This window comes from Ranitomeya variabilis, chromosome 1, assembly GCF_051348905.1.
Source record: "Ranitomeya variabilis isolate aRanVar5 chromosome 1, aRanVar5.hap1, whole genome shotgun sequence".
In the NCBI taxonomy this organism is placed as follows: domain Eukaryota; kingdom Metazoa; phylum Chordata; class Amphibia; order Anura; family Dendrobatidae; genus Ranitomeya; species Ranitomeya variabilis.
Genome location: NC_135232.1, coordinates 1,106,714,845 through 1,106,739,824, shown reverse-complemented (window position 1 = coordinate 1,106,739,824; position 24,980 = coordinate 1,106,714,845). Strand labels below are relative to the sequence as shown.

Sequence of the window (24,980 nt, the reverse complement as noted above, 5' to 3'; positions counted from 1 at the left end):
CGTCACGCACAGTGACAGCGCTGCGCGGCTGCGGGGGAGCGGCTGGAGCAGCGCTGTGTGTTGACCATATATGGTCACGGGCTCAGGGAGACGTTGCCGCTGGGAGCTGGCATTCGGCTTCCGGGTTTGAATCGTTGGCGGCCGGGAGGGAGCAGCGCACATCGCCAGACTCCGTGCAGCGCCGGACACTCCGCACCATGCCCTATGAGATCAGTGAGTGAGCGGGCAGCCGCCGGCGGACACCGGGATGGGAGGGGGCCCGGTCCTGTGCAGCGGCCGGCGGTGACGTCAGCACTGTGTGTATACAGCCGCTGTCACCAGCACTTGTCATGTAGTTTCCCGGCCGCTCCTCCGCCTGTTGCGGCGATGGGGAGTCTCCGAGCCAAGACCGGGAGCTGGGAGAGCGGACCCTGGAGCAGCGGCAGCAGCCATCTACCGCCGCCCGCCTGTGCCTCTGTATTAGGGGCCGGGGCTCCCCAAGTGATGGACGGCTGCACTGATGCCGGCTGGGGCTCCCTGTGCCGGGCTGTTGTGCACTGTTGTCGATTTGGGAGTGCTGTCTCTTGTTGGGGTGCCCCCTGCCTGGCTCATCAGTTGGATGCTGTCTGTCTCAATTTGGGGGTCCCTGTGCCAGGCTGCCGTCGGTTGGGTGCTCTCTAGTTGGGGTGTCCTGTGCTGGGCTGCCGTCGGTTGGGTGCTCTCTAGTTGGGGTGTCCTGTGCTGGGCTGCCGTCGGTTGGGTGCTCTCTAGTTGGGGTGTCCTGTGCTGGGCTGCCGTCGGTTGGGTGCTCTCTAGTTGGGGTGTCCTGTGCTGGGCTGCCGTCGGTTGGGTGCTCTCTAGTTGGGGTGTCCTGTGCTGGGCTGCCGTCGGTTGGGTGCTCTCTAGTTGGGGTGTCCTGTGCTGGGCTGCCGTCGGTTGGGTGCTCTCTAGTTGGGGTGTCCTGTGCCGGGCTGTCATCAGTTGGGTGCTCTCTAGTTGGGGTGTCCTGTGCCGGGCTGTCATCAGTTAGGTGCTCTCTAGTTGGGGTGTCCTGTGCCGGGCTGCCGTCGGTTGGGTGCTCTCTAGTTGGGGTGTCCTGTGCCGGGTCGTTGGTTGGGTGCTCTGTCTCCGGTTGGGGGGCCCTGTGCCTGTATGCCGTCGGTTGGGTGTGCTCTGCTGACTTGTCGCAGGCTGTCACCAGGTGGAACCATCTGTAGGAGCGAAGAATGAATGAAGACAATTCCACCATTCATTCATCGGTGTGTTTCCCATAATGCCTCTTGTGTTGTGCACCCTTCTGGTATATGGATGCTCTGTAGCACAGCGCTTGTGCCTGTAGTGACTGAGCCGTGGCCCGCGCCTGTAGTGACTGAGCCGTGGCCCGCGCCTGTAGTGACTGAGCCGTGGCCCGCGCCTGTAGTGACTGAGCCGTGGCCCGCGCCTGTAGTGACTGAGCCGTGGCCCGCGCCTGTAGTGACTGAGCCGTGGCCCGCGCCTGTAGTGACTGAGCCGTGGCCCGCGCCTGTAGTGACTGAGCCGTGGCCCGCGCCTGTAGTGACTGAGCCGTGGCCCGCGCCTGGAATGACTGGGCTGTGGCCTGTGTATATGTGGCTACCATCCTTCTCGGGGTCCTGCCTCTATGCCGGGACTTAATTGATGGAATAACCTGTTCATTACTCGAATCTCCTGACTTTTCTTTTTCTCTCTCTCCTTAGAACATGTTTTCGCCAGCCTACCTCAGATGGAACGAGGGGTGGCCAAGGTCCTCGGAGGAGACCCCAAGGGAAACAACTTTGTGTACACGAATGGGAAATGTGTGATCATCAGGAACATTGAGGTACGGCACACTATACGGCCATAGCTGCGTCCTCCTCTGTTCCCCACCCTGGATGCTGCTCAGGAGCTACATGGTCCTGACACAGGAGAAGTCACACAGCAGGGTCCGATTAGTGGGGTGTGGGTGAGGGGACGCACCCTGATCCTGAGAGTGGAGGGGCCACCCTGTGATTTACTGGCTCGTCCCCTATGAAATCTTCCCTGTAATGGAGGCCTGACAGATTCACGCTGCCCGAGCCACGGTCCGCACAAATCATCCCGGCTGCGCTGTGTACGGTTTTATGGCCAATCACACAGTGTAAGTGTACTTATGGTTGGTATGGTGGACTGGTCAGGGGGCTTCCTGGTTTGGCACAGATTTCCTCTTGAGCAGTCTGCCCATGGCATGGACTGGTGTAAAACCTACTGAATTGCACAAGTGAGGTTTTGTGTGATCGCACCGATAAAGACCCCTGTGCCCCCCATCTTGTATGGTGTTCCCCCAGAAGTTTGTAGACCGCAGTATTTGGATATTTCTAGGTGTCTTGCGTCTATTACACAATGTTTTGGGCATTTTTCGCCCTCTTCTTCATGGGGTAGGCGGCACACAGAAGGATGCCACCAGAAGATGTGGTGATTCTTGGCATTACCAGGGGTGTCTAGACTAATCCACGGAGGGAAGTGATCGCGCCGGCTTCATATGGTGTTTTGCAGAAGTGTTATATTGGGGAAGTGGAGAGTACGAGCAGCCATAGCTGTCTGACACTTGGTATTCCATCTATGCACATTACCGGTGCCTGTGGAGGAGAAGGTATGGGATCCTCGGCAAGCCTGGACTCGTCCGCTGAGCTGGGAAGTGGTGCCCAGAGTGCAGAGCGATGTGCAGTGGTGTTCTGTGCCCGTAGGATCTACAGAACTGAGCTGAGTCAGAGCCGCTCCTGGAGGGGCTCCTCGCCTGGGCCTCGCTCCTGGAGGGGCTCCTCGCCTGGGCCTCGCTCCTGGAGGGGCTCCTCGCCTGGGCCTCGCTCCTGGAGGGGCTCCTCGCCTGGGCCTCGCTCCTGGAGGGGCTCCTCGCCTGGGCCTCGCTCCTGGAGGGGCTCCTCGCCTGGGCCTCGCTCCTGGAGGGGCTCCTCGCCTGGGCCTCGCTCCTGGAGGGGCTCCTCGCCTGGGCCTCGCTCCTGGAGGGGCTCCTCGCCTGGGCCTCGCTCCTGGAGGGGCTCCTCGCGGCACACAAGGTTACTTGCAGCTTCAGTTTTCATTGTGCAGAAATCCCCCACATCTTATTCCCCCTTCCAGTGTAAAACTCACAAAGTCTAAAAGCTGAGATAGGAGAAGCTGCTCGTCAGGCTCCTCACACTGGAAAACTGCTGTGGACGCCTTTTATTAAGAGATGCCCTAGACCTGCCGAATGTATGCATATCTTAGCCTTCCCCACCTCCATTACCTAAATTTTTGTGTTGGAGTTTAAAATTTCTGGGGGAATAGAAAATAAATGTATGATCACTGGGGGTCTTGCTGTCGAGACCAACACAGATCCTTTAGAATAGAAGGGTCAAAGTCAGTTGTGTGAATGGAGAGATTGTGAGCATGCAACTGCTCCATTAGCCATCCATTACCGGTCTGTAGGAGTTGTAGGCAGATATTGGAGCAATGGTTGCACATGCTCACTATCAGTCCACTGATGCTGTGAACGTTGTTCAGCAGTGGTCACAACAGCCGGCAATCCTACATGTTGTGTAATCATACAGCAAGTTTTTCCAGATGGCAAATCTGCTGCTAATTACGATGTTTTGGATCGTTCTTCATAAAGTCTTAGGCCTCTTTCACACTTGCGTTTTCTGCTGTCCGTCGTTGTCCAGCAAAATGACGGATCGACGGACATCACAAAGATAGGGAAAAATGTGTGTGATGCATTCAGTGTAATGAAAGAGAGATATTGATTTCCGGAGTTGAAAAATCCTTCCGGGCATGCTCCAAAGGGAAAATTCCTGTGTGTGACGGTCAGCGACGGATCCTGCGTCCATAGGCTTCCATTGTAGCCGACGACGGGCAGCATAGGATGCGTCGCTGACCGATTTTCTGACGTGCACAAAAAATGTTCCTCTGAACGTTTTGTCTGCACAACGGACCGCTATTTTCCGACGGATCCAGTGCGCAACGGATGGCCACCCGTCACAATCCCTCGCTAATACAAGTCTATGAGAAAATGCAGGATCCTGCATTCACAAAAAACGACTGATTGTGACGGATTCAAAAAAACGGAAGTGTGAAAGTGGCCTTAGGCCTCTTTCACACTTCCATCTTTCAGCTCCCGTCAGAATCCGTCGTTTTTTGAGAATGCAGGATCCTGCATTTTCTCATAGACTTGTATTAGCGACGGATTGTGATGGATGGCCGTCCGTTTCATCCGTCGCGCACTGGATCCTGCATAAAAAAAACTGTCCGTCAGGCAGAGAGAACGTTCAGAGGAATGTTTTTTTTCTGCACGTCGGAAAATCGGTCAGCGACGCATCCTGTGCTGCCCGTCATCTCGCGATGACCGCGACTTCTCGCGAGATTTTGCAATGTAGTACTAGGATCGCTAGCTGCCGAGAGCATCGCTGCGGGAGAGAATACTGCGATTTTTATTTATTTATTTTTTTTTAAATTTATTTATTTTTTAACCTGGTTTGTGTTGTGCTTGCGTTTTCACAGCGGAAAACCGCCACGAAAACACATACACAACAGGTGCACATAGGCTCGACGGGTCCGTCAGAAAGACGGGCCCAGTGCACACGTTTTCCACAATCTGCACAGGATCCGTCATTTCAATGTCTTGACGGATCCTGTGCAGATTTGGAAGACGGAAGTGTGGAAGTAGCCTTATCTACAAAATGAAAAGAAAACGCAGGCATAAATTAGGTGACGCTGCAGACGTCGATTTAAGCTTTGAATGTCCCCATTTGCATTTTTTTTTCCAGGTGATCACCAGTCCCCCCCCCCCTCCTCGGTGGATATGACCTGTATGCATGATATCCTTCCAATGGGAGACCACCGACCATATCCTTTGGCCTGCTTCATCTCCCCAGATAAGCTCTACGTCTCCCCCACTTCTGCTCACTTTAATCCTGAGACGTGGATGTGTAGGATCTGCCCGTTAGAGTAGATCTCTTGTACGGCCGCCATGCGAGCGGAGGGTCTAATGCTCTTATCCGCGCCATAATCCCCGATCACAGCTGGATATCCCCCCGATCACAGCGTCTGATCTGCTGAGCCTTCATGCAGCGCCTCCGTAATGAGCATGGAAAGAGGCAGAATAATGCTGCGGCTCGCAGATCAGCTCTGATTCCCCAGCTATGGTGTGTACATAGGACAGATGAGGATTTCCGCGGTTTCCTTTCTGATGGGCGGGAATGTGTATGATGGGTGTGGGGCTGACGGATCCTCGCACCTTGTACCTGAGATCAGCTCCTTGCTATACACTATGTGTAATGTATTCTGCTCTGTCCCCCTGTAGAACCCGTCCATCGCAGACGTCTACACCGAGCACGCGCAGCAAGTTGTCGTGGCCAAGTACGCTCCCAGCGGATTCTACATCGCCTCTGGAGGTAGCGCTGCGTTACTATAAAGAATAAGCTGCTGGTTAAACCTTAGAATGTTTACCCTTTGTTTTTCATGCAGTGAAAAAAAAAACTGCACATTACCTGTGGTTTAGTCCATGCATTTTATTTATTTATTTATTTTTTTTAAGCGCATTTTAATGGGTAAAAAAAAAAGCTGCGAGAATTGACATGCTGCATCTTTTTTTTGGGGGGAAGACACTGCAAGAAACAAACGCAACATGTTAATTCTATTTTAGAAATGCCATTTTGCTGCAAAAATAGAAGCCAAATGCTCCAAGTGAACATCCCTCGCGCACACGTTGCAGAGTTGTTGCGCGTTTTCTTTTTCCGATGCAGTGAAATCCATCGCCTATCTGAAGGGTAACTTGCTGATCAGTGGGGTCCGAACGCTGGGACGTGCACTGTTCGGGAGAACGGGGCATCTTTATCCCTCCTGACAAAGCGGAAGGTCGAACGTCTGACAGCCGCTCCATTCATTTTCTATGGGGCTGCGGGAAAAAAATCGCACTCAGCTCTCGGCAGGCGACACGTACACACTATCGCTCCATTATACCGGGGAAGAATAAGTTTCCCGTTCTGCCAGCCAGTGTAGTCCATCGGTCAGAACCCAACCGATCTTTAAGGTAACAGGTTTTCACTGGACAATCCCTTTAAGCCGCACTGGGGAAAAGACCTGGTGAAATGGAAGTGAAATGCTACCGTACTGGTCAATAGTAGACCACCCGTCATGGCTTGTCTCAATGACCAACAGTAAGAACTGCCACAAGTATCAAAGGACCACTCAGGGGGCTTTTATAACAATTTGGTAATATAAGGCACCCTCCGGGCATGTATATTCACCATTAAAGAGCTTGTCCACTACTTTTTACATCGATGACCTCTCCTTAGGATAGGTCATCAATGTCTGATCTGTTGGAGTCTGAAACCTGGCACCCCCGCTGATCAGCTGTTATTGGGTTCAGAGGTGGCCACCGGCCGGAAGTTCTCACTTGCGGAGCTGGCCTTCTACTTGTAGTGGCCGGGGCTTGATACTGAATATCCACCTATTCATATCAATAGGAAGTGAATGTGCGGTACCCTGCGGCGGGCACTGCAAGTAGATGACCAGCTGCGCAAGTGAGAACCGGTGGCCGCTTCCGTCACCGATAACAGCGGTCATAGAGTTCTGATTTTTATGGTCATCGATGTCTTTGGCCAATGCCTTTTTGTCACTAAACTGAAGGCGGCTTAGTAGACCCCACCAATGATGAACCCGTGCAGGGTCCTGGTAGTTAGGTCTCTGTTTCTCTGCAGCGCCACCACAGGGGGAACGGAGCATTGCAAAAGATCCATTGGACTCAATAGGCTGTAAATGTGATTAGTCGCCATTCTGAGTCCTCCAGAGTGAGGGCCTCTAATGGGTCCATATGTACATTTCGGATGGGGCGTTTAACCCCTTGGGTTCTGCATCGGAGCCACTTTCCTCCATAGTCCTACCAGCAGGACACGAGAGATGGGCATGAATAAAGAAAGACATTTTTCCGTCTGAATGAGAATGATTGTGTACAAGCGTCTCTCCGTTATTCGGTACGTTCATTGTTGTGTCCCTCCGCTAGATATCACCGGGAAGCTGAGGATATGGGACACCACGCAGAAGGAGCACATGCTGAAGTACGAGTACCAGCCATTTGTGGGGAAGATTAAGGACATTTCCTGGACAGAGGACAGCAAGAGGATCGCCGTGGTCGGAGAAGGAAGAGAGACGTAAGTGGTGACGGAGCGTCCTGACTGCTGTGGCTGGGATAGGGAATTCTGCATTCATTGTGGTCCACACCAATCGATCTCCATTATCAAATCCTCCTAATCCGGTGATGGAGATTTGCTTGGAAGGCGGGGGCGGCCATCTTGTTTGGGGGCGGTCAGCTTATTTGGGGACTAGTTTCTGCCCAAAGCGTCTGCTAAGGAACTATGCAGGCGAGTCCTCCATCTACTGGACTGCACTTCCCATCTTACAAAATGTCTTCTGGCTGGAGGTGCCACATAGGGCCATTACTTGTCGTCAATGTTGTGCTCTATTCTTCGGCCGGTGTGCATAAATGTAGTCTAACATGGAGTTTCATAGTAAGTACACCAGCTTCGCCAGGTCCAAAATCTAATGCATTCTGTTTGTATTGTGAGTTGTGGTAGCTGATCTGTGCATGGCTCTGAGCTCCGCAGCTCTGGGATTGCAGTGGCAGCAGAACGTTAGCTTTCCTATTGTAGTAGGTAGTTATTCCTTTCACCCTTTGATAATGAGCTGACCCTGCCTTTGTTACATAGTGAGTATGACTGTCCCTTCATAGAAATCACTGGGATTTGACTATAACACACCATATCTGGAGCGGACTTGTAACTAGGGCTTCTGAAGTCTGCCGCCCTTGTGGAGAGAATATGTACTACATATCAGCCATTCACTTACATGGATGGGTGCAGTGGTGGCTTATACTCTGCGCCCGGGATGATGGTGGGGGATGGGTCTTGCTCTTAAAATGCAGATGCAGAGGAGTTTTGACTTGACTTTCACATAGAACTGGTGACAAATGGGTAAATCAATAGGGGTCTGACATTCATGGCCTCGTCTGTCGGGGTTACTGGGCTTGAACAGTCTGTTATTAACAGCTCCATTGCAGAGGCTGCATAGGAAACCAATTTTTTACTTATTTTTTATTCTTTTGATCCTTTATGAAAACAGTCTGCTTTTCAAGCGCTCGTCTGAACCCGCCTTAAGCGAGTGACACAAGGTGCTAATGGTGAAGAAAATTTATGTGTAAAATGGGTTGGTGTTGCCCATAATGAGTTGTTGTAAAGTGAAGTGGTGAGGTCACTGATGGCACATCGTTATATGAGCAGTCCGTGCTGGGGCATCATGTCCTGTATGAATGGGTACACCTGCTCTGCGTGCTGCTTTTGCTGGGCATCATGTCCTGTATAAATGGGTACGCCCGCTCTGCGTGCTGCTTTTGCTGGGTATCATGTCCTGTATGAATGGGTACACCCGCTCTGTGTGCTACTAGTGCCGGCCGTCATGTCCTGTATGAATGGGTACGCTTGCTCTGCGTGCTGCTTTTTCTGGGCATCATGTCCTGTATGAATGAGTACGCCCGCTCTGCGTGCTACTAGTTCCGGCCGTCATGTCCTGTATGAATGGGTATGCCTGCTCTGCGTGCTACTAGTTCCGGCCGTCATGTCCTGTATGAATGGGTACGCCTGCTCTGCGTGCTACTAGTTCCGGCCGTCATGTCCTGTATGAATGGGTACGCCTGGTCTGCGTGCTGCTTTTGCCGGGCATCTTGTCCTGTATGAATGGGTATGCCCGCTCTGCGTGCTGCTAGTGCCGGCCATTATGTCCTGTCTGAATGGATACCCCTGCTCTGCCTGATGCTAGTGCCGAGCAACTCTAAACATTATATATGTGTTGTGGGTTAAATAGCCATAAAATCCACTTCTGTTTGAGGTTAAATGGAGGGAAGGTCTCAGGAGACGAGGTGGAAATGGAGAAGACTTCCCCATTCTTCTTCCATTTGTGCACTGAACAGTAAAGAAAATACTTAAAGGGGTATTCCCATCTCCAAGTTCTTATCCCAATGTGTAGTAATAATATTAATAGCAAATATCTCCAATTAGAAATTAAGTATAGTCCTTCTGATTCGCTGTGTTGCTTACCCCATGTGCAGTATTTTAGGTATCCATTGTTACGACCACTAACAACTCACTATGAGTGGTCGTAACCATGGATACCTTGACTACTGTAATGCCCTGTACATGGGCTAAGCAACATAGCGAATCAGAAGAACTATACTTAATTTATAATAGCAATTAGCCCCAATTATTACACGTACTACATATTGGGATAGGGTCTTGGAAATGAGAATACCCCTTTAACTCTTCAATGACTGAACATTGTGGGGTTGTTCACTATTGGGGGAAAAAAAAACAGGTTTTCCTTTCTTAAAAGTGTAATCGGACTCTGTAGAGGTGAGAGAGCTAGCTGCAGGTAATAGATAGGTGGTGCGAATTCCGATAAAGGTCCACACCCCTGTTTAAAGGGATTTTCTTTGTTTCTGTGAAAACAAAAAAAAAAGGTCCTCATATTAATTATGGTCTAAAGATTAGCTTTTGTTATAGCTGAACCATTAATTATAGTCTGCTGTTCCAGCTGATACGAGGAGTCATGTGAATATCCATGCAGACGTGCCAGCCTCGCCCCTCACCAGAGCGGAGAGTGCTGACGTTATAGTTAGTGGCTACCATAACTGCCATTGTTTACAGTGAAGAGCGATTGGCACTGCCATCTTTGTTTTGGGTCAGTATTACTGATGAGCGAGCACGTTCGCTCGTCACTAGTCAGTATCAGTGGTTTATTGCTGTCTCCATAGTAACAGACTACAGGCCAGCCTGTGTAGTCAGATTCTGAAATCTGGCCACCTCACAAACACCAGATCGTCTGAAACCCTTAGGATATAAAAGGGTTAGATATTAATTCAGGCTTATGAGTTGTCTCCCATCTACCAAACTTCCCTTTTTCATAAATAGGAGTGATATTGGTGGGACATTGTGAATTCCCAGACATGGCTGAGGTATGGAGTGATGTCGGTATCTTCTGCTCCACCTTTCCGGAGGTTTCCTTTGTAATGGGATTCGCCCTGCCGGTGTGACGGGTGCGGTTGTTGGGGCCATTATGCTACTTTTGCTCGGCCACATTCGCCTTGGGGTTTGTTGGTTTCTGTTAAGTGTAGATGGAGCAGGAGGCTCCGTAATTATAGGCCGGTATTTCATACGGCTCGTGTTCATGGACTGTGCTCGGATGAGGAGACCTCGCCCTACCACCAGGTCTCCCGATAGACCTGTGTGAGGTAATTAAATACAGATCTTGTGAATCCGGCCTAATTGAGGGGTTCTGGCATGTAATTGGTACGATTTAATATACGGTAATGTTCTTGGAAACCTTCTTAGAAAATGATGAAACGCTGTCCTCCTCGATCAGTAAAGTGTGCTGCTGAGACTAGATAGGCAGGAATACACAGCTGAGGAGAGCACGTCCAGAAGAGCACTGCTCCACGCAGCTGTGACTGACTGTGACGGCAAGAGGGTCTCACAGCTAAAATTAACTTCATGATGAGGGTCCGACCCTCTGTTTACATTAAAAGATGTCATTCAGGAGCCCATTGCCCTCTCCCATAACCCTGCGACGTAATCATGAGGTGCACATCGGTTGCCATAGTAGCCCGCTTCTTTCTAAAGGCCCCCTGTCTGCCGCCATCTTGGCACTATTGTGCTGCTCATCTATAGGTTGGTCTTAGTCAGAGGCCGTGAAGCCAAAATTGCAGGATATTTTGGTCATGACACTAGTGATGGGCGAGTGTGCTCGTTACTCGAGTGTTCTGAGCATGCTCGGGTGTTCTCTGAGTATTTTGGGCATGCTCGTAGATTGTTTGTGTCCCCACAGCTCCATGATTTGCTGCTGCTAGACAGCCTGAATACACGTGGGGATTCCCTAACAAACAGGCTAAATGATCAAAACCTCTTATGTATCCCAAAATATCAATAAAAACTACAGCTCGACATGCGAAACACGTCCCCATACTACTCCAATGGGGGAAAAAATAAGTTACGAGTTTCAGAAAATGGTGGTGCAAACCTGAATGCAGTAAAAAAAACTGCAATTTTTCAATAATTTTATTTATTTATTTTTTTCTCTACATTTTTGGTATACTGCTTTGTAAAAATGGTGTCAAAACGACACCTGGCCTGATGCGGGTGTGTGGATGGAAAGCTATAGATGGCCGCGGCTCCGAGGGGGTTGAGTAAGATTTATTCTGCCCCTCCGTGGAGTAGCTGCCAATTTCAGTTTTTCCTCAGCATCGCCATACCTTTGATGTTTTCTGCAAGACGAGTTGCAGCTTTGAATGATGGATGGAGTTGCGCACAGTTAAGGGTTAATATAAAGATTAGGAAAAGGCGAGGGAGGAAAAGATGTAGTGATGAGCGAGTGTGCTTGGATACGGTGTTATCTGAGCATGCTCCTGTGCTAATAGTATTCGAGCACGCTGACATGCTCTTGTGCTAATAGTATTCGAGCACGCTGAAGATACTCTATGGTGGAGTCCCCGCAGCTGTTTGACAGCTGCAATTACAGACAGTCCCTCCATGTGTTGCTACTGTCTAAGTCTACTTTCACATTTGCGGTCTGCGCCGCAGCGTCGCCGCGTGCGTCATGCGCCCCTATATTTAACATGGGGGCGCATAGACATGCGTTGCACTTGCGTTTTGCGACGCATGCGTCACTGCGGCGCACGCGTCCGGGCGCAGAGGACGCAGCAAGTTGCATTTTTGCTGCGTCCAAAATCAACCAAAAAAAGGACGCATGCGTCACAAAACGCAGCGTTTTGCATGCGTTTTGCTGCGTTTTTGTTTGCGTTGTGCGTTGCGTCGCCGACGCTGCGGCGCACAACGCAAATGTGAACGTAGCCTAACAGCCGCGAGACATGCAGCCGCCTGGACTTGAACATATTTTTCGAGCACACTCTGTTAGCACCCGAGCATGCTCAGATAACACCTTATCCGACCACGTTCGCTCATCGCTAGTAATAACCCATCATTGAAGTTAGGTGGAGAGCAGCTGGTGTCTCTAGGAAGCGATCAGAGACGGATGTGACAAAAATAAGACATGATTTAACTTTGGTATTTTGTGTTTTCTCACATGCAGTGTGTTCCCCTTGTAGATTTTCTCGTCTTCTCCACTTGTATAATTTACTTTTTTGCTTTTTTCTTTACGAGACTTTATTCAAATCCGATTTATCAATGTAATTGTATGAAGGCGGCATGTAAGCGCCCCCCACGCAGCTCGAGCTGACAGACGGAGGATGCCCATAGAGTGCGGTTGCTATGAAGATGCCTCATGTAATTATAGACTTTCTCCACCACCTCTGTAGTCGCACGTGCAGATCCCGCACCTCGTATTAACCCTGTCTCCACCATGTGACTGCTCACGTTAGTCTGGTATGATGGAAAGAAAGGAGTCCGCTATCGGGGACATAGACTTTTTTTTTTTTTTTTAATTTGTATTCTTTTTTTCTTCTAGGGGGAATGAATAAGATGGCAGAAAAAGCCCAGTATAACTGCCCTGCGCCACTCTTTGGGCACCTTGTGCTTCACTCGACAAGTGGGCATAACTTGGTGGGAAGGGGTGTATGACATCTCAAGAAACAAGCACCACGTATAATGTGACTGCGCCAAAATTTAGGTGCAAAATATTGGCATAAAGCTTAAACTAAGTTAACCAGTATGTGCTGCAAATCTGGACGATGGAGGGGTCTAAAGATTCACTGATGGCTCCTACAGACTCTGGTCTAAGTTCACCTTGACGCTGTCTAAATATTAGGAGAGAGATAACTCTGCCTCAGGGCTTTGTGGTGCCATCATGGTGCCCACCCAGATGGGGTAGATTGAGTGGAGCGCCGCGGCTCCTCTTGGAGTAGAGATTTGCTAGGTACGGCGCCTGTGTGTGTTGTGTTTTGGTATTACAAGGCGTCCTGCGTCCTTACTCATCGCACAGATAAAGGTGTGAATATTATTTATTTATTTTTTTTACCTGAGGCATCCCACCCCATTCATGACTCTTCTCTCCACCTTCAGGTTCGGCTCCGTGTTCCTCTGGGACACCGGCTCCTCCGTGGGAGAAATCACAGGGCACAATAAAGTGATTAACAGCGTGGACATTAAGCAGACCCGGCCCTACCGTCTGGTGACCGGCAGCGATGACAACTGCACGGCTTTCTTCGAGGGACCACCGTTCAAATTCAAGTTTACCATTGGCGTGAGTCCGTGCTCGTCTCTGACCTGGTGTGAACTGTCCTGTCATTCCGGCTGCTTGTGGTGACAGAGATTGTGGCGGGAGGGAAACCGCGCGGGATGTGGCGTCTCAGATCTGCGCTATCGGCACGTTGTTGTGGCCACTGTGGGGAGATAGAGATTCCAATCGAATCATCATCCTGAATTCTATGTGTAAATGTCAGTATATGGGGATTTACTTATGAGGATTATTGGTGTCAGATTTGCCTGTTGTCCGCGTTGAAATTATTTTCAGCAATTTTAATCTAAGTGTTGCACCATGACTGACATCTTTAGACATAACGCTTTTCAGGCCACCCTTCGCTGGAGTGAGAATTGCAGCATAAAATGGCATATAAGCTTGTACAAAAAATTGCAGTTGCACATGTATATTTTATTATTATTATACTTATTAGATTTATTATATTATAATTATATTCCATCTACAGTGTGTCCGTGAAGTCATGGTGCACTTTTGACCAGTCACAGGATCTGTTTATAGTTTACATTTTGGCGCCCTTTCTCTGGCCCAATCATATCAGACCTGTTCATGAGGAGAGATAACAAGAACCAATCAAACAACACAAACTCATTTAGGCTCTTGCTGAGCCCCCAGTCAGATTAACCCCTGATAATCTGAACTCTGATTAATACACTGCCAGGTCTGTGACATCATGCACAAGCTTATGCCAGCTGTGTGGTTTTCCATGCCAGTCGAGATGTGGACGGTACAGAGGAAAGTTCAGTGTGTTCTGTGGCTTGCTAAATTCGAATCCGTGACCAAAGTGCCACGTGAACATTGGCACGTTTATAACGAAGCGCCACCACATAGGAATAGGGATAAGCAGTTGAAGAAAACTGGCAGTTTGGTGGAGAAACCCCGTGATAGGCCCATTTTTTTTTTTTTTATTTATTTATTTTTTTTTTTTTTTTGAGGAGCGGTATGTGATCGCAAACATGTATCTTGACATGTTGGAATTGTTTGCAGTGCCACAATTTCCAGAAGGTGTCCTCCTTCAACTGGGAGAGTGTTTCTTTTATTTGGAGCAGATTTCACATTTCTATATTTTATTTATTTTTTTTTTTTTATTTTTTTTTTGCTTTCCAGTGACTGGTCAAAAGTGCACCATGACTTTACAGCCACACTGTATATATTTATTATAATAATCATTATTTTTTTAATTTATGTATTTTGTGCATAAAAACTGCATACGTTCTAGTGACGCCGTGCACCTGTCAGGGGCAACTGGCTGCCAGGAAGTGGTGTCAGTTGGTCGAAGCCCCCAGTTAGTCTTTCCTAGTAATGTATGAATATTAAATCAGGGGCACTGCACGGTCTGGTAATCCTTTTTTTTATACACTGGCTTTGGACATGTAAGTGTTAACCCGGGAAGCCATTATTTCTGCAATATGAATAATAAATTCCCAAGTTGCGGTGGTTACTGGCTGTGTAATGGCATTGTAATAATGCACATACCCCCACCACCACCATGCTATTAAATATGGTGAATTATAAAAGACCCCCGCATGTCGGGCCCCAGCATGTACGCTAAAGTGACAGGGCCAGATTTTTTTGCGCCGCACTGTCACGCCTGATTGTAATCTGCTTTCTAGTTCCCGGTCACACGTACAATAAGGGGCCGGGACCCCGGTGTTGTCTCTCCCCCCCCCCCTAATGATCCTGTCCCTGTGAATTATTCATGCCTCCTTACCCGCGGCCCGGATCAGTCTGAGCACAGAGACGCCGTCTGGTAAATCTCTCTCCGACTCCTGCGCTTGCTGCATTAATACCATAATGGCTTCTCTAAATGATTTTCTGTTCTCCTCCCGTGTCGGCTGTCACCGCTCAGTAAACCAGAAAACCCCTGATAAACTGCTGCTATCGGAGGTGGTCTTACACAGAAATAGGACCCTGTGATCAGCGATGCAAACACTGTCACCACAATCCGTACTACGAAGCCTGTCCAGTGTTCACACATTGCTTTTTTTCTGCTGTTTTTTTTTTTTTTTTTTCTGTTTTGATGAGCGATCACTTTTTTAATGGAAGATACGATTCCTAAGAGCGAGCCATCATCGTGATCACTTTCTCTTACTCATGTGACAAAGCCCTGAAATAATGGCGTCCTGGCCACCAGAAAGGTAGAGTTGACACCAAGTGCAGGAAAGACCCTTTTTATTTTATTTTTTTTTTGTTATTTTTTTTCTTCATTCCATGTTATCCCGCCTTCCAGGTCCGTTTGATCAGAAGTGATCGCACTGAGTCCGCTGATTGGCTGCAGCGCCAGGCGACTGGTGGTCAGGACGTCATCCTTTCTGGTCTGGGTAAAAGGCGAGTGGGGAAAACCTCTTTATCCCCCTGTATAAGGCTTCTGTTTTGCGCTATAGTGGCCTTCTCAAAAGACCCGATACATATTCCTGGGGTCTGACATGCGGCAATCCCACCTATCAGCTGTACTCGGCGGCGGCCAGGTATAAACACAGAGTGCACAGCTCCAGCTGCCACCCATCAGCATCTGCTCCAGAGGTGAGCAATGGAGGTGCAGGGTGTCAGTCCCCACTCCCCCTCTGATCTGATATTAAGGACCTATCCCAAGGACAGGTTACTATATGCATGGAGAACCCCCCCACCCCTTTTTTTTTTTTTTTTTTTTTTTTTCAGGACATTTCACCAAATCTAACTGCTTTATTTTATTACTACTTTCCTCTTTTGATGCTTCATTTGAGAATCTCACATTTGCTCAGTAGATTCCAGTCACTATGTAATATGCATAGTGACAGTGCGCTTTCTCGCCGGCTCTAAACAGAGCTAGCCAGTAAGAGTGCACTGTCAGTGGTGCGTAGGAAAAGCATCGTCCTTTGCGGGTACAGCGCTGGTCTGTGCTTTTCCAGCACTCCTGGTATTCTTCTCTCATTGCACACTGACAGTGCCCTCTTTCATACTTGTTCTGGTCAGAGCCCGCAGGAGAGCGGGGATATTCCACAGTGACAATCTATTGAGCATCCATGAGAATTGACAAGACGCCTAATCAGTAGAGCAGGGGACTATCCTAGCCCCTGAAATGGAGGTCACTAAAGACGCTGAGCTTCAGGGAGGGGGCAGAGGCTGCAGCTTCTTCTCCCTGATGACTCTTCATGTGCGTATCCCAGCATGCACTGGGATTCCCGAAGAAGCGATGGAGTCTCTCCCTGCGCGTGTATAGTGAGACCGGTCACTCCAGGGGAGAGGTGGATCGGCAGCGCGTGTCCGCTGTCAGGATCCCTTTAATGCCTGTGTAATGTGTACGGGAAGCTCCGTAATGCTGCACTCTCTATAGACAGGACACCGTGTGTGAACGAGGCCTATTCCGCTGCCGTAAGACTTCCCGCGTCATAAGTGACTGACACGATGACTGGATCGCTGTACTAGCAGTCACTATAGTCGCCATTCACTTTTCCTGTATTCTACCTGCGTGGTGTGACAGATGATACGGCTGATCCGTCCTTGGAAAGTGGAGCACACGTCCTCCGTCAATTAATTATTAGTTTTCCTCAGCCCTTTCATATCATGGGTGCTCAAGGCCAAGCAGCGACGCGCGTTACCACACATCTATCAATCACTTCAGTGGCCGCACGTAATAGTAGAAAAGAGCTTTACTGTATATAGGGGAGTTGGGTGAGAACTGTCATTTGTCAATCTAAAGTGTATAAGAAGGGATGGAGACCCTGATTCTAGCTTACTGGGCTTCTTGTTGTAGTTCTGATAAACTCGCTGTTTTATGTGCAACTCTTGGTCCTCTCGGTGAGTCCTGCTAACCGACCGGTGTGAAGTCTTATAATTATTTGTGATTCTTGTGGTTTCAAAAAGTTTTCCTAGGAGCCCTGGATAGATCAGTATGGGACCGCTCAGTAACTTATTAATGCACACTTTTTGTTTGTTTGTTTGTTAATTTTTTTTAACTCCCGTTTTTTTTTTTTTTTTTTTTTTTTTTTTTTCTTTTTCCTCCCCCATTCAGGACCACAACCGCTTTGTGAACTGTGTGCGATTTTCTCCCGATGGCAACAGATTTGCAACCGCCAGCGCTGACGGCCAGGTAATGGATGGAGAATGGTGATGAGCGAGTACGCTCGGATAAGGCGCTCATGTCTTTCCGAAATGAGTATTTCTGGCGGGGGAGGGGAGTGAGTCCCCGCGGCTCCGTCTCTCCACTCTTCGGCAGCCACAACACGTGCACGGATTGCATAACGAACAGGAATCCCTGCATGTGTTGTGGCTGTCTAACAGCCGCGGCGACGCGGGCATTTTTTTTTTTTTTTTTTTGGAGCACTGCAAAAATACTCATTTAGTAAGGACATGAACGCCTTATCCGAGAACGCATGAGGAATACAGAACGGCCGACTGTCAGGCCAAGTCCACCCAACTGATACCCAATGGATCGGACATTAATTTTCACATTTTGTGTATTTTGTAGATTTTGCTGTATGATGGAAAAACAGCTGAAAAAATCGGTTCTATTGGAAATGGAAAAGCTCACGACGGAGGAATTTACGCAGTAATTACTTCTCTTTTTTTTTTTTTTGTTTAACCTTTTTCTGTGTTTCCTGTATGGGCGGTGCAGCAGGGTGTGCGCTTTATGGCAGCTGCAATAAATGGAGACCTGAGAGATGTATATAGAGCCTTGTCTGTCTGTAAAGTGGAATTATACGATCTCGGTACATTAGAGCCATTACTAACGGTAGCCGTGCACGTTACATTAAAGGGGTCCTCCAGCTCCATTCACTTTCCTTGCATCTGGTGGTGAGTGGCGCCAGAGATGTCACATCTACTGATGCCTGCTGGGTCACGGGCACAATACCTGCAGACTGCGCCCCTGTGGACGGTGTCAGACATGAGGCCAGTGGCTCCACTCGCGTTCCAATGGGAATATCCCTTTACTGTTTTGGGGAGGGTGAGAAAAATGGCGCTGCTGGTTTTCAACATGCCATTTCTTTTGCGCTCAGGGAAGAAAAGCTGTCACCAAAGAGTCTGGCACAGGCTCCCCGTCTAACACATGAGCGCTCGCCCGAGCATGCACATGTATGGGAGGTCAGAAGAAAGTGTGTGTGACCAACTTAGGGGCTGTTCACACTGATTCTTGGAAGTGCTAAACTGGGAAAAAAGAAAAACCAGAATCGCCAGGGAATAATAAGTTCCTACCGTCTCGTTGTCCGGCGGTGGTAATCACCTTATGTTTCATTACAGATCAGCTGGAGCGCTGACAGCACCCAACTCCTCTCTGCGTCTGGGGACAAAACCGCTAAAATCTGGGACGTTGCGGCTTCTAAGGCGGTCACCACGTTCCACCTGGGGAGCGACATGCTGGATCAGCAGCTGGGATGCTTGTGGCAGAAGGACTACTTGCTGACTGTTTCTCTGTCTGGCTACATCAACTATCTGGACAAGAATAACCCAGACAGACCCATCCGTGTGGTGAAGGTACGGCGGACTCCTTACACTCGGCCCCCCCCCGCCCCCACCTTTTGTGTTTTTTTGTTTTTTGTTTTTTCCTTGTGGTCACTGGTGAATACCGTGGTTGGGGTCAGGGACTGGTAAGTAATATTTCTGTTTTCCCATTTTAGGGACACAGCAAATCAATCCAGTGCATGACGGTCCACAGAAAGGATGGTCGACCCACCATTTATACCGGCAGCCACGATGGACATATCAATATCCTTTCTATGAAAGTTTATTACATTACATGGGTATTCCAAGCTCATAAATATATGGCGTAACCCCAAGTAAGACCATAGATGCAAGTCTCGCCAACGGGGCCCTGATAGGTGCTGACTTCCCATAGGAATGAATGGGAATTCTCCAACGACTACGGCACACGTCAGGGACTTCTAACAAATATATGCTGCGACTTGCATGTACAGTATTATACATTTTATGGCCTGTGGATTTGCTGTAAATGTACGAAAAGGGAATTTGCATCCTGTCCATTTATATGGGATCTGATTGTTGGATTGCCCATCGCCTTCCTATCTGGAGGATGAAGGGACAGAGGACCATTGCCAAATACATTAACATAGTAGGATGATCCAACAAAGAAGATAAAAAATAATAATAAGAGTTCTCTGGCCATCTTATGTAGCTTTGGAAAATCCGCATGTTTGACCGCCCCCATACATCCAGGCCGCTTATCACATGCACTTCACACCGAAATGTGACGAGTGCATCCTGGATATACTAACCCTACTGCCATTGATTTATTTTTATCTTGGTGGACTACTTCTGCTCTCCATCATCCAGAATAGGTTCAGAGCAGCATGTCCCTTTATGGAAACATTAGTGTCAGAAAACGTCAGTAAGCTTACTGTATGGAAACACAAAATAGCTCAGTGTCTGGAGACTGGAATAAGCACGCAACACATACGAGGGGTTAAGAAGCTGGATTTTTTTTTTTTATAACACCATACTCGTAGCTTCCACCTGCTGCAATGGCGCGAGCCCCAACGCACGTTTCGGCACAAGGCTTCGTCAGGAGGTGAGATCATATCAGAGGAGAGGGCTTTATAAAGTCCTTAGAGGCAGTAGATATCTGAAATTCAGCATGCCCAATCCTGTGTTTCCCTGCGACGGTTTTGATTATTTGGCAAAATAATATAGATATTTTTTTTTTTTCTTTATCATACATGAAATCTTTTTCTTAACTATCGACCATACATTATTTTGATGCGGAGACGGGAGAGAATGACTCCTTCACTGGTAAAGGCCACACGAACCAAGTGTCCAGCATGGCCGTGGACCGCTCCAACCAACTGGTCACTTGCAGCATGGATGACACAGTGCGATACACTAACGTCGGGGACGGGGCCTACAGGTTTGGATGATGAGACTTCCTGATGCACAACAGCACTATTATAGAGTAAAAGGAAACTCATTAGAAAATATACAAGATTGTATTTCCTGCAGCCATAGTGGAATCTGCAGGAAATGGGGTTAAACCTACATTACATGTCTCATTGGAAGTGCGGCTGCAAGGAGAAAATGAAGTTCTGTTTTCCCTGCAGCCGCTCGCTTCCAGTCATGAGTTGGTGAACCACTAAGGATTGCAAGGGAGAGTTCAGCTCTGAAGCAGGCAGTATTGTGCATACAGGAACACAACTTTGGAACAAGAAACGGGCTGGACAAATGATATATTTCACTTATCAACTTTTTTTTTTTTTTTCTCCCATCTAGTCCTTCGGTTAAGTTGGATGTCCAACCAAAAAGCATTGCTGCAGGCGAAGATGGCTTTGCGGTCACCGTGTGCATTGGCCAGGTGTGTAATGTCAGCTGAACGATTCTTCTTATAAACCAGGTGGAAGAGACATTTCTTGCCAATTGTCTGCTACATGCTTTCTTTCTCCCCTTTCCGCTTTCTTTCTCCCCTTTCCGCTTTCTTTCTCCCCTTTCCGCTTTCTTTCTCCCCTTTCCGCTTTCTTTCTCCCCTTTCCGCTTTCTTTCTCCCCTTTCCGCTTTCTTTCTCCCCTTTCCGCTTTCTTTCTCCCCTTTCCGCTTTCTTTCTCCCCTTTCCGCTTTCTTTCTTTCTTTTTCCCCTTTCAAAGCAAATTTCTCCCTGTCGTCTAGCTGCCGTCCCCGGGGTCAGTACAATGTGGCCGCCTTTGCCCTGGTGGACATTACATCCGATCTCTTATCATCCCACAGATTGTGCTGCTAAAGGACAAGAAGCCGGTGTTCGTCCTTGATTCTCTGGACTACGAACCGGAAGCTGTCGCCATTCACCCGGGCTCCGGAGATGTCGCGGTTGGCGGGGCGGTATGTACCTTGTCCAAAGTGTGTGTTTGTAGAGGGGGTTGCAAAAAGACTTGAGTGTGAAGGGGTTGTTTGGCACTGCCTACTTCAGCTCCAGGAGGTAAAGGGTACATCCCCCACATACCTGCCGGCTGTGTGCCCCATCATGAGCACTTCTCTGCTTAATAATAATCATTCTCCAATATCTGGTCTGATGCCACATTCACATCCGTGCGTTCACTCTGAGCCTCATCGGCCTCTATGACAATGTCACGTTCTGTTCTGGAGACCCATAAAGTCTGTACTCCCCCCCAACCCCGAGACAAGGATGTGTGACTGTGGCATCATACATGGTACATATGCTGGGGAGAGTCCACTACTGCCCCCACGCCGGTGTCAGGAAATCCTTGGCATACTTTAAGAATCCTTACATAAGTTCCAGCAGGGATAAGAGTAGAAAAATTGTATATTTTTGGTTGGAAATTGCTCTCGAAGTGTGAGCCATTCTTCGTTTAGGACGATTCTTGCAGCCCCTACTTTTGCCATCCTCCTGCTAGTTCTGTGATTTATCCACTAGGTGGCGCTCTTAGCTTGGCCTTCACTGAAGGATGTAAACCCGCTTTCCCCAACTCCAGTCCTCGAGAGCCGCCGGCCGGTCAGACGTGATGGAACTATCCCCTGGACAACGCTAAGGAAATATTGATAACCTGATCGGTCGGGGCTCTGGAGGACTGGAGTGGGGGAACATTGATGTACAATGGCGAGGATAGTTATCACACTTTCCATGTCATTGAAGGCGTCTCTCACTTTTTTAGAAATACCGTAACCCTTTGTCTTGAGAATGGGTTCTGCAGCAATGTGTGCACTTCCCCTGATACGAGCCGCCACTCATTTCCCTTGTTGTTTCTGGACAGGACGGCAACATCCATCTATATTCCATTAGCGGAAACTCTCTGAAGGATGAAGGCAAGTCTCTGCTGGTGAAGGCTGCGGTCACCAGCCTCGCCTATTCCAATGATGGTGCCTTTCTCGCTGCCACTGATGTCAACAGGGGGGTGACGGTGTTCACAGTCGCTGATGGATATGCGGTAAGTAGTTGGCCATGGGGAATGCTGTATCTTCTGTGGTCGGGAATTTGGTTGGATAAGGTGTTATCTTAGCATGCTTGGTGCTAAGTGTCTTCTGCATGCTCGAATAATATGTCCGAGTTCCTGCAGCTGCATGTCTCACGGCTGTTTATTAGACAATCCCTGCATGTGTTGCGTCTGTCGAACAGCCGTGGGGACTCGAACATATTATTCGAACACGCCGAAGACACTTGGTTAGCACCCAAGCATGCTCAGATAACACCTTATCCGACCACGCTCGCTCATCACCAGTTACCAACCTGCAACAATCCTGCTGTTGTGACACTATAACTCCCAGCATATGGACAGATTATAGAAACTTACAAATCCTATAACTTATAAGTAGAAGCTTACTGACCAGTAATGCCGATCTACACCAATGGCTGAGCCGCTTTGACTTTTATTCCTTTTTTGCTCCATTCATTGCCTGACATTTCCAGGGTTGTAATTCTCTTTTGTGTTGATCACCAGGAGAAGGACCGCTTTTATGGACACCATGCTAAAGTAGTCTGCGTGGCCTGGTCACCGGACAACGAACACTTTGCCACCGGGGGCATGGACATGATGGTTTTTGTATGGACCGTGAGTGACGCAGACGCCCGTATCAAAATGCCAGGTAAGCCTCTCATCAGCCGGGAAGGGATTGTAACCGGCAAAGGACATTACCAAATCCTTACTTGTCCAAACGAAGAGTATTTCTAGTAATGAGTGAACGTGCTCGGATAAGGTGTTATCTGAGCATGCTCCAGTGCTAACAGAATGTTTTCAGTGTGCTCGAAAAATATGTTCGAGTCGTGGCGGCTGCATGTCTCGCCGCTGCTAGACAGCTAACACTTGCAGGGATGGCCTAACAAACTGGGTCACACTATTTAATCAAATAGTGTGAGCCCATCAGTTTAATGAGACCACCTTGACGATGGTTAATGGGCTCACACTATTTGATTAAATCAAATTCTGTGCAAAGCGTCTCTTAAATATTTTCATAATGTTCAAAAGCCATTTTGCTATTCATATTTCATGTATTTCATATTAGACATGCTTTGGCACGATAGAGTGCAACCTTTTTTGTATACTTTAATGAAAGAAAGACACAGACTCCTTTAATAATCTTAACTAAACCATACTTACGACGTCGCTCATTCCCCCGATGCCCTCGTCATCTGCAAAAGAGGTAAAAAAAACACAAACAAACAGTATTCCTCACCTTTCCGCAGAGATGCTTTTAATCCATTTGTCCCACGACGGGTCCAGCTCTGCTACATCTAAATGGCAGGCTGTATGGTTGCATGATGCGTCCATACGGCCTGTCATCCAGTCGACATTGAGCACCGTGTACTCAGTGTCTCCCTGTGAACTGCTATTCCCTGTCTGAGGGCACCGTGAGCGTGCTCAGTTTCTCTGCTAGATGACAGGCTGCATGGTCACATCATGTATCCATGCAGCCTGCCATCTAGATGTAGCAGAGCTGGACCTGTCGTGGAACAAATGGATTAAAAGCATCTCTGCAGAAAGGTGAGGAAAGATGGTTAAAAAAAAAAATATATAAAAAAAACCTTGTTGTGAAGAGGATAAAGCGGAGCTCGACAGTGAGGCCGGATTTCCATCACTGTTGCTTCCTTCCTTCCCAGTGATGGGTGCTCAGTTCTCCGCAGTCAGGTTCGATGCGACATTACTTGGAGCTCGTGCAATGGGGCGTGGTTTATTCACGACAACCCCTCTTACTGGTATTGCTCTGAAAAAACAAAAAGGGAACATATTAAGTAAATGGTAATGGTGCATGAAAGTAAGAGGGTACTTGGTTAACATAATTTTGATCCAAAAAAATTGTAAAAGCCATCCCACCACGTCCCGGTGACCCTAGTTGGGACTATTGCTCTTAATCTTCTTTGTCAGGTTTGACGACGAGCCCATTATTAATCCGTGTGGTCATAAATGCCATGAAATGTCTCCTCTAATCGACCTGTCTGTCTTCCCAGATACCCATCGGCTTCACCACGTCAGCGGCCTGGCCTGGCTGGACGATCACACTCTGGTCACCGTGTCCCACGACGCTTGTGTCAAACAATGGACGGTCACCTACAAATGAGCTCCGGCGTGGACTGGCACAGCACAGCTAGGACTACTGCAATTGGAAATTCTATTAAAAATAACAAAAAAATAATGATATATATATATATTTCTGTTCTATGCTCCGTGGTTGCGTGGCCACATTCTCATTCTCCAGACATAGGTGGTGTGTCTGTCTATAAAAAGGAAAGAAAAAAAAAAAAGCTTTAGTCAGTGACTGCGTGCAGGTGAATCTTACATGTCCGGTTATGTCATCGACATTCCAGAGGCGAGCGGCCAAATACAATAGCGCTGACGGGAAGGTGGCGGTGTGCGCGCTACGGCCCAGCATGAGACAATGCAGACTTCTCACTTCTTTCCTTCTACAGAACATTTCCGTATCTGCTCCCATGGTGACGATAGTTGTGATCTATTTTTACAATCCTGGTGTGCATTTACTGTGTTTTCTTGCTCTGTTTGTCCCGGAAACTGTTGCCTCAAACTATAAAAACCAAGTAAAGTAGTACCCTCCTTCCAACGACAGCGGGGTGCGCAAGAAAAAATAAAAGGGTTTTTTTTATGTATTGTTTTCCTCTGCGTTGTGAGTTTTATGTGGGGCGGAGGATATGGCGACCTCATGGAAGTTGGGCGATTGTTATACTTCACTAGTGATGAGCAAACGTGTGTTATCTGATCATGCTCGGGTGCAGAGGTGTATCTAGAGTTTCTGGCACCCGGGGCAAGAATTCATTTTGGCGCCCTCCCCCCAGGACATACGCCCCCCGTCAGCCCCATCATTGCCCTCTCCTC

The 24,980-nt window shown here is 48.3% G+C and overlaps 1 protein-coding gene across 1 annotated transcript; it reads left to right on the top strand.

Moving 5' to 3' along the window:
* WDR1 (WD repeat domain 1) lies at window positions 1-24,759 on the top strand. The gene is made up of 15 exons (XM_077280150.1): window positions 1-213; window positions 1,695-1,816; window positions 5,291-5,381; window positions 6,992-7,139; window positions 13,050-13,230; window positions 17,237-17,314; window positions 17,693-17,773; window positions 18,463-18,696; window positions 18,840-18,929; window positions 19,929-20,083; window positions 20,443-20,524; window positions 20,911-21,021; window positions 21,912-22,085; window positions 22,596-22,740; window positions 24,101-24,759. The coding sequence occupies exons 1-15, from the start codon at window positions 198-200 to the stop codon at window positions 24,208-24,210; spliced, it is 1,818 nt and encodes a 605-aa protein (XP_077136265.1). The 5' UTR covers window positions 1-197; the 3' UTR covers window positions 24,211-24,759.
* The last annotated feature ends 221 nt before the right edge of the window (window positions 24,760-24,980 follow it).

Coding starts and splice junctions, on each gene's coding strand:
- WDR1 (XM_077280150.1), top strand. Junction 7,140..13,049: donor GTCGGAGAAGGAAGAGAGAC/GTAAGTGGTGAC, acceptor CTCCACCTTCAG/GTTCGGCTCCGTGTTCCTCT. Junction 18,697..18,839: donor GACCCATCCGTGTGGTGAAG/GTACGGCGGACT, acceptor TTCCCATTTTAG/GGACACAGCAAATCAATCCA.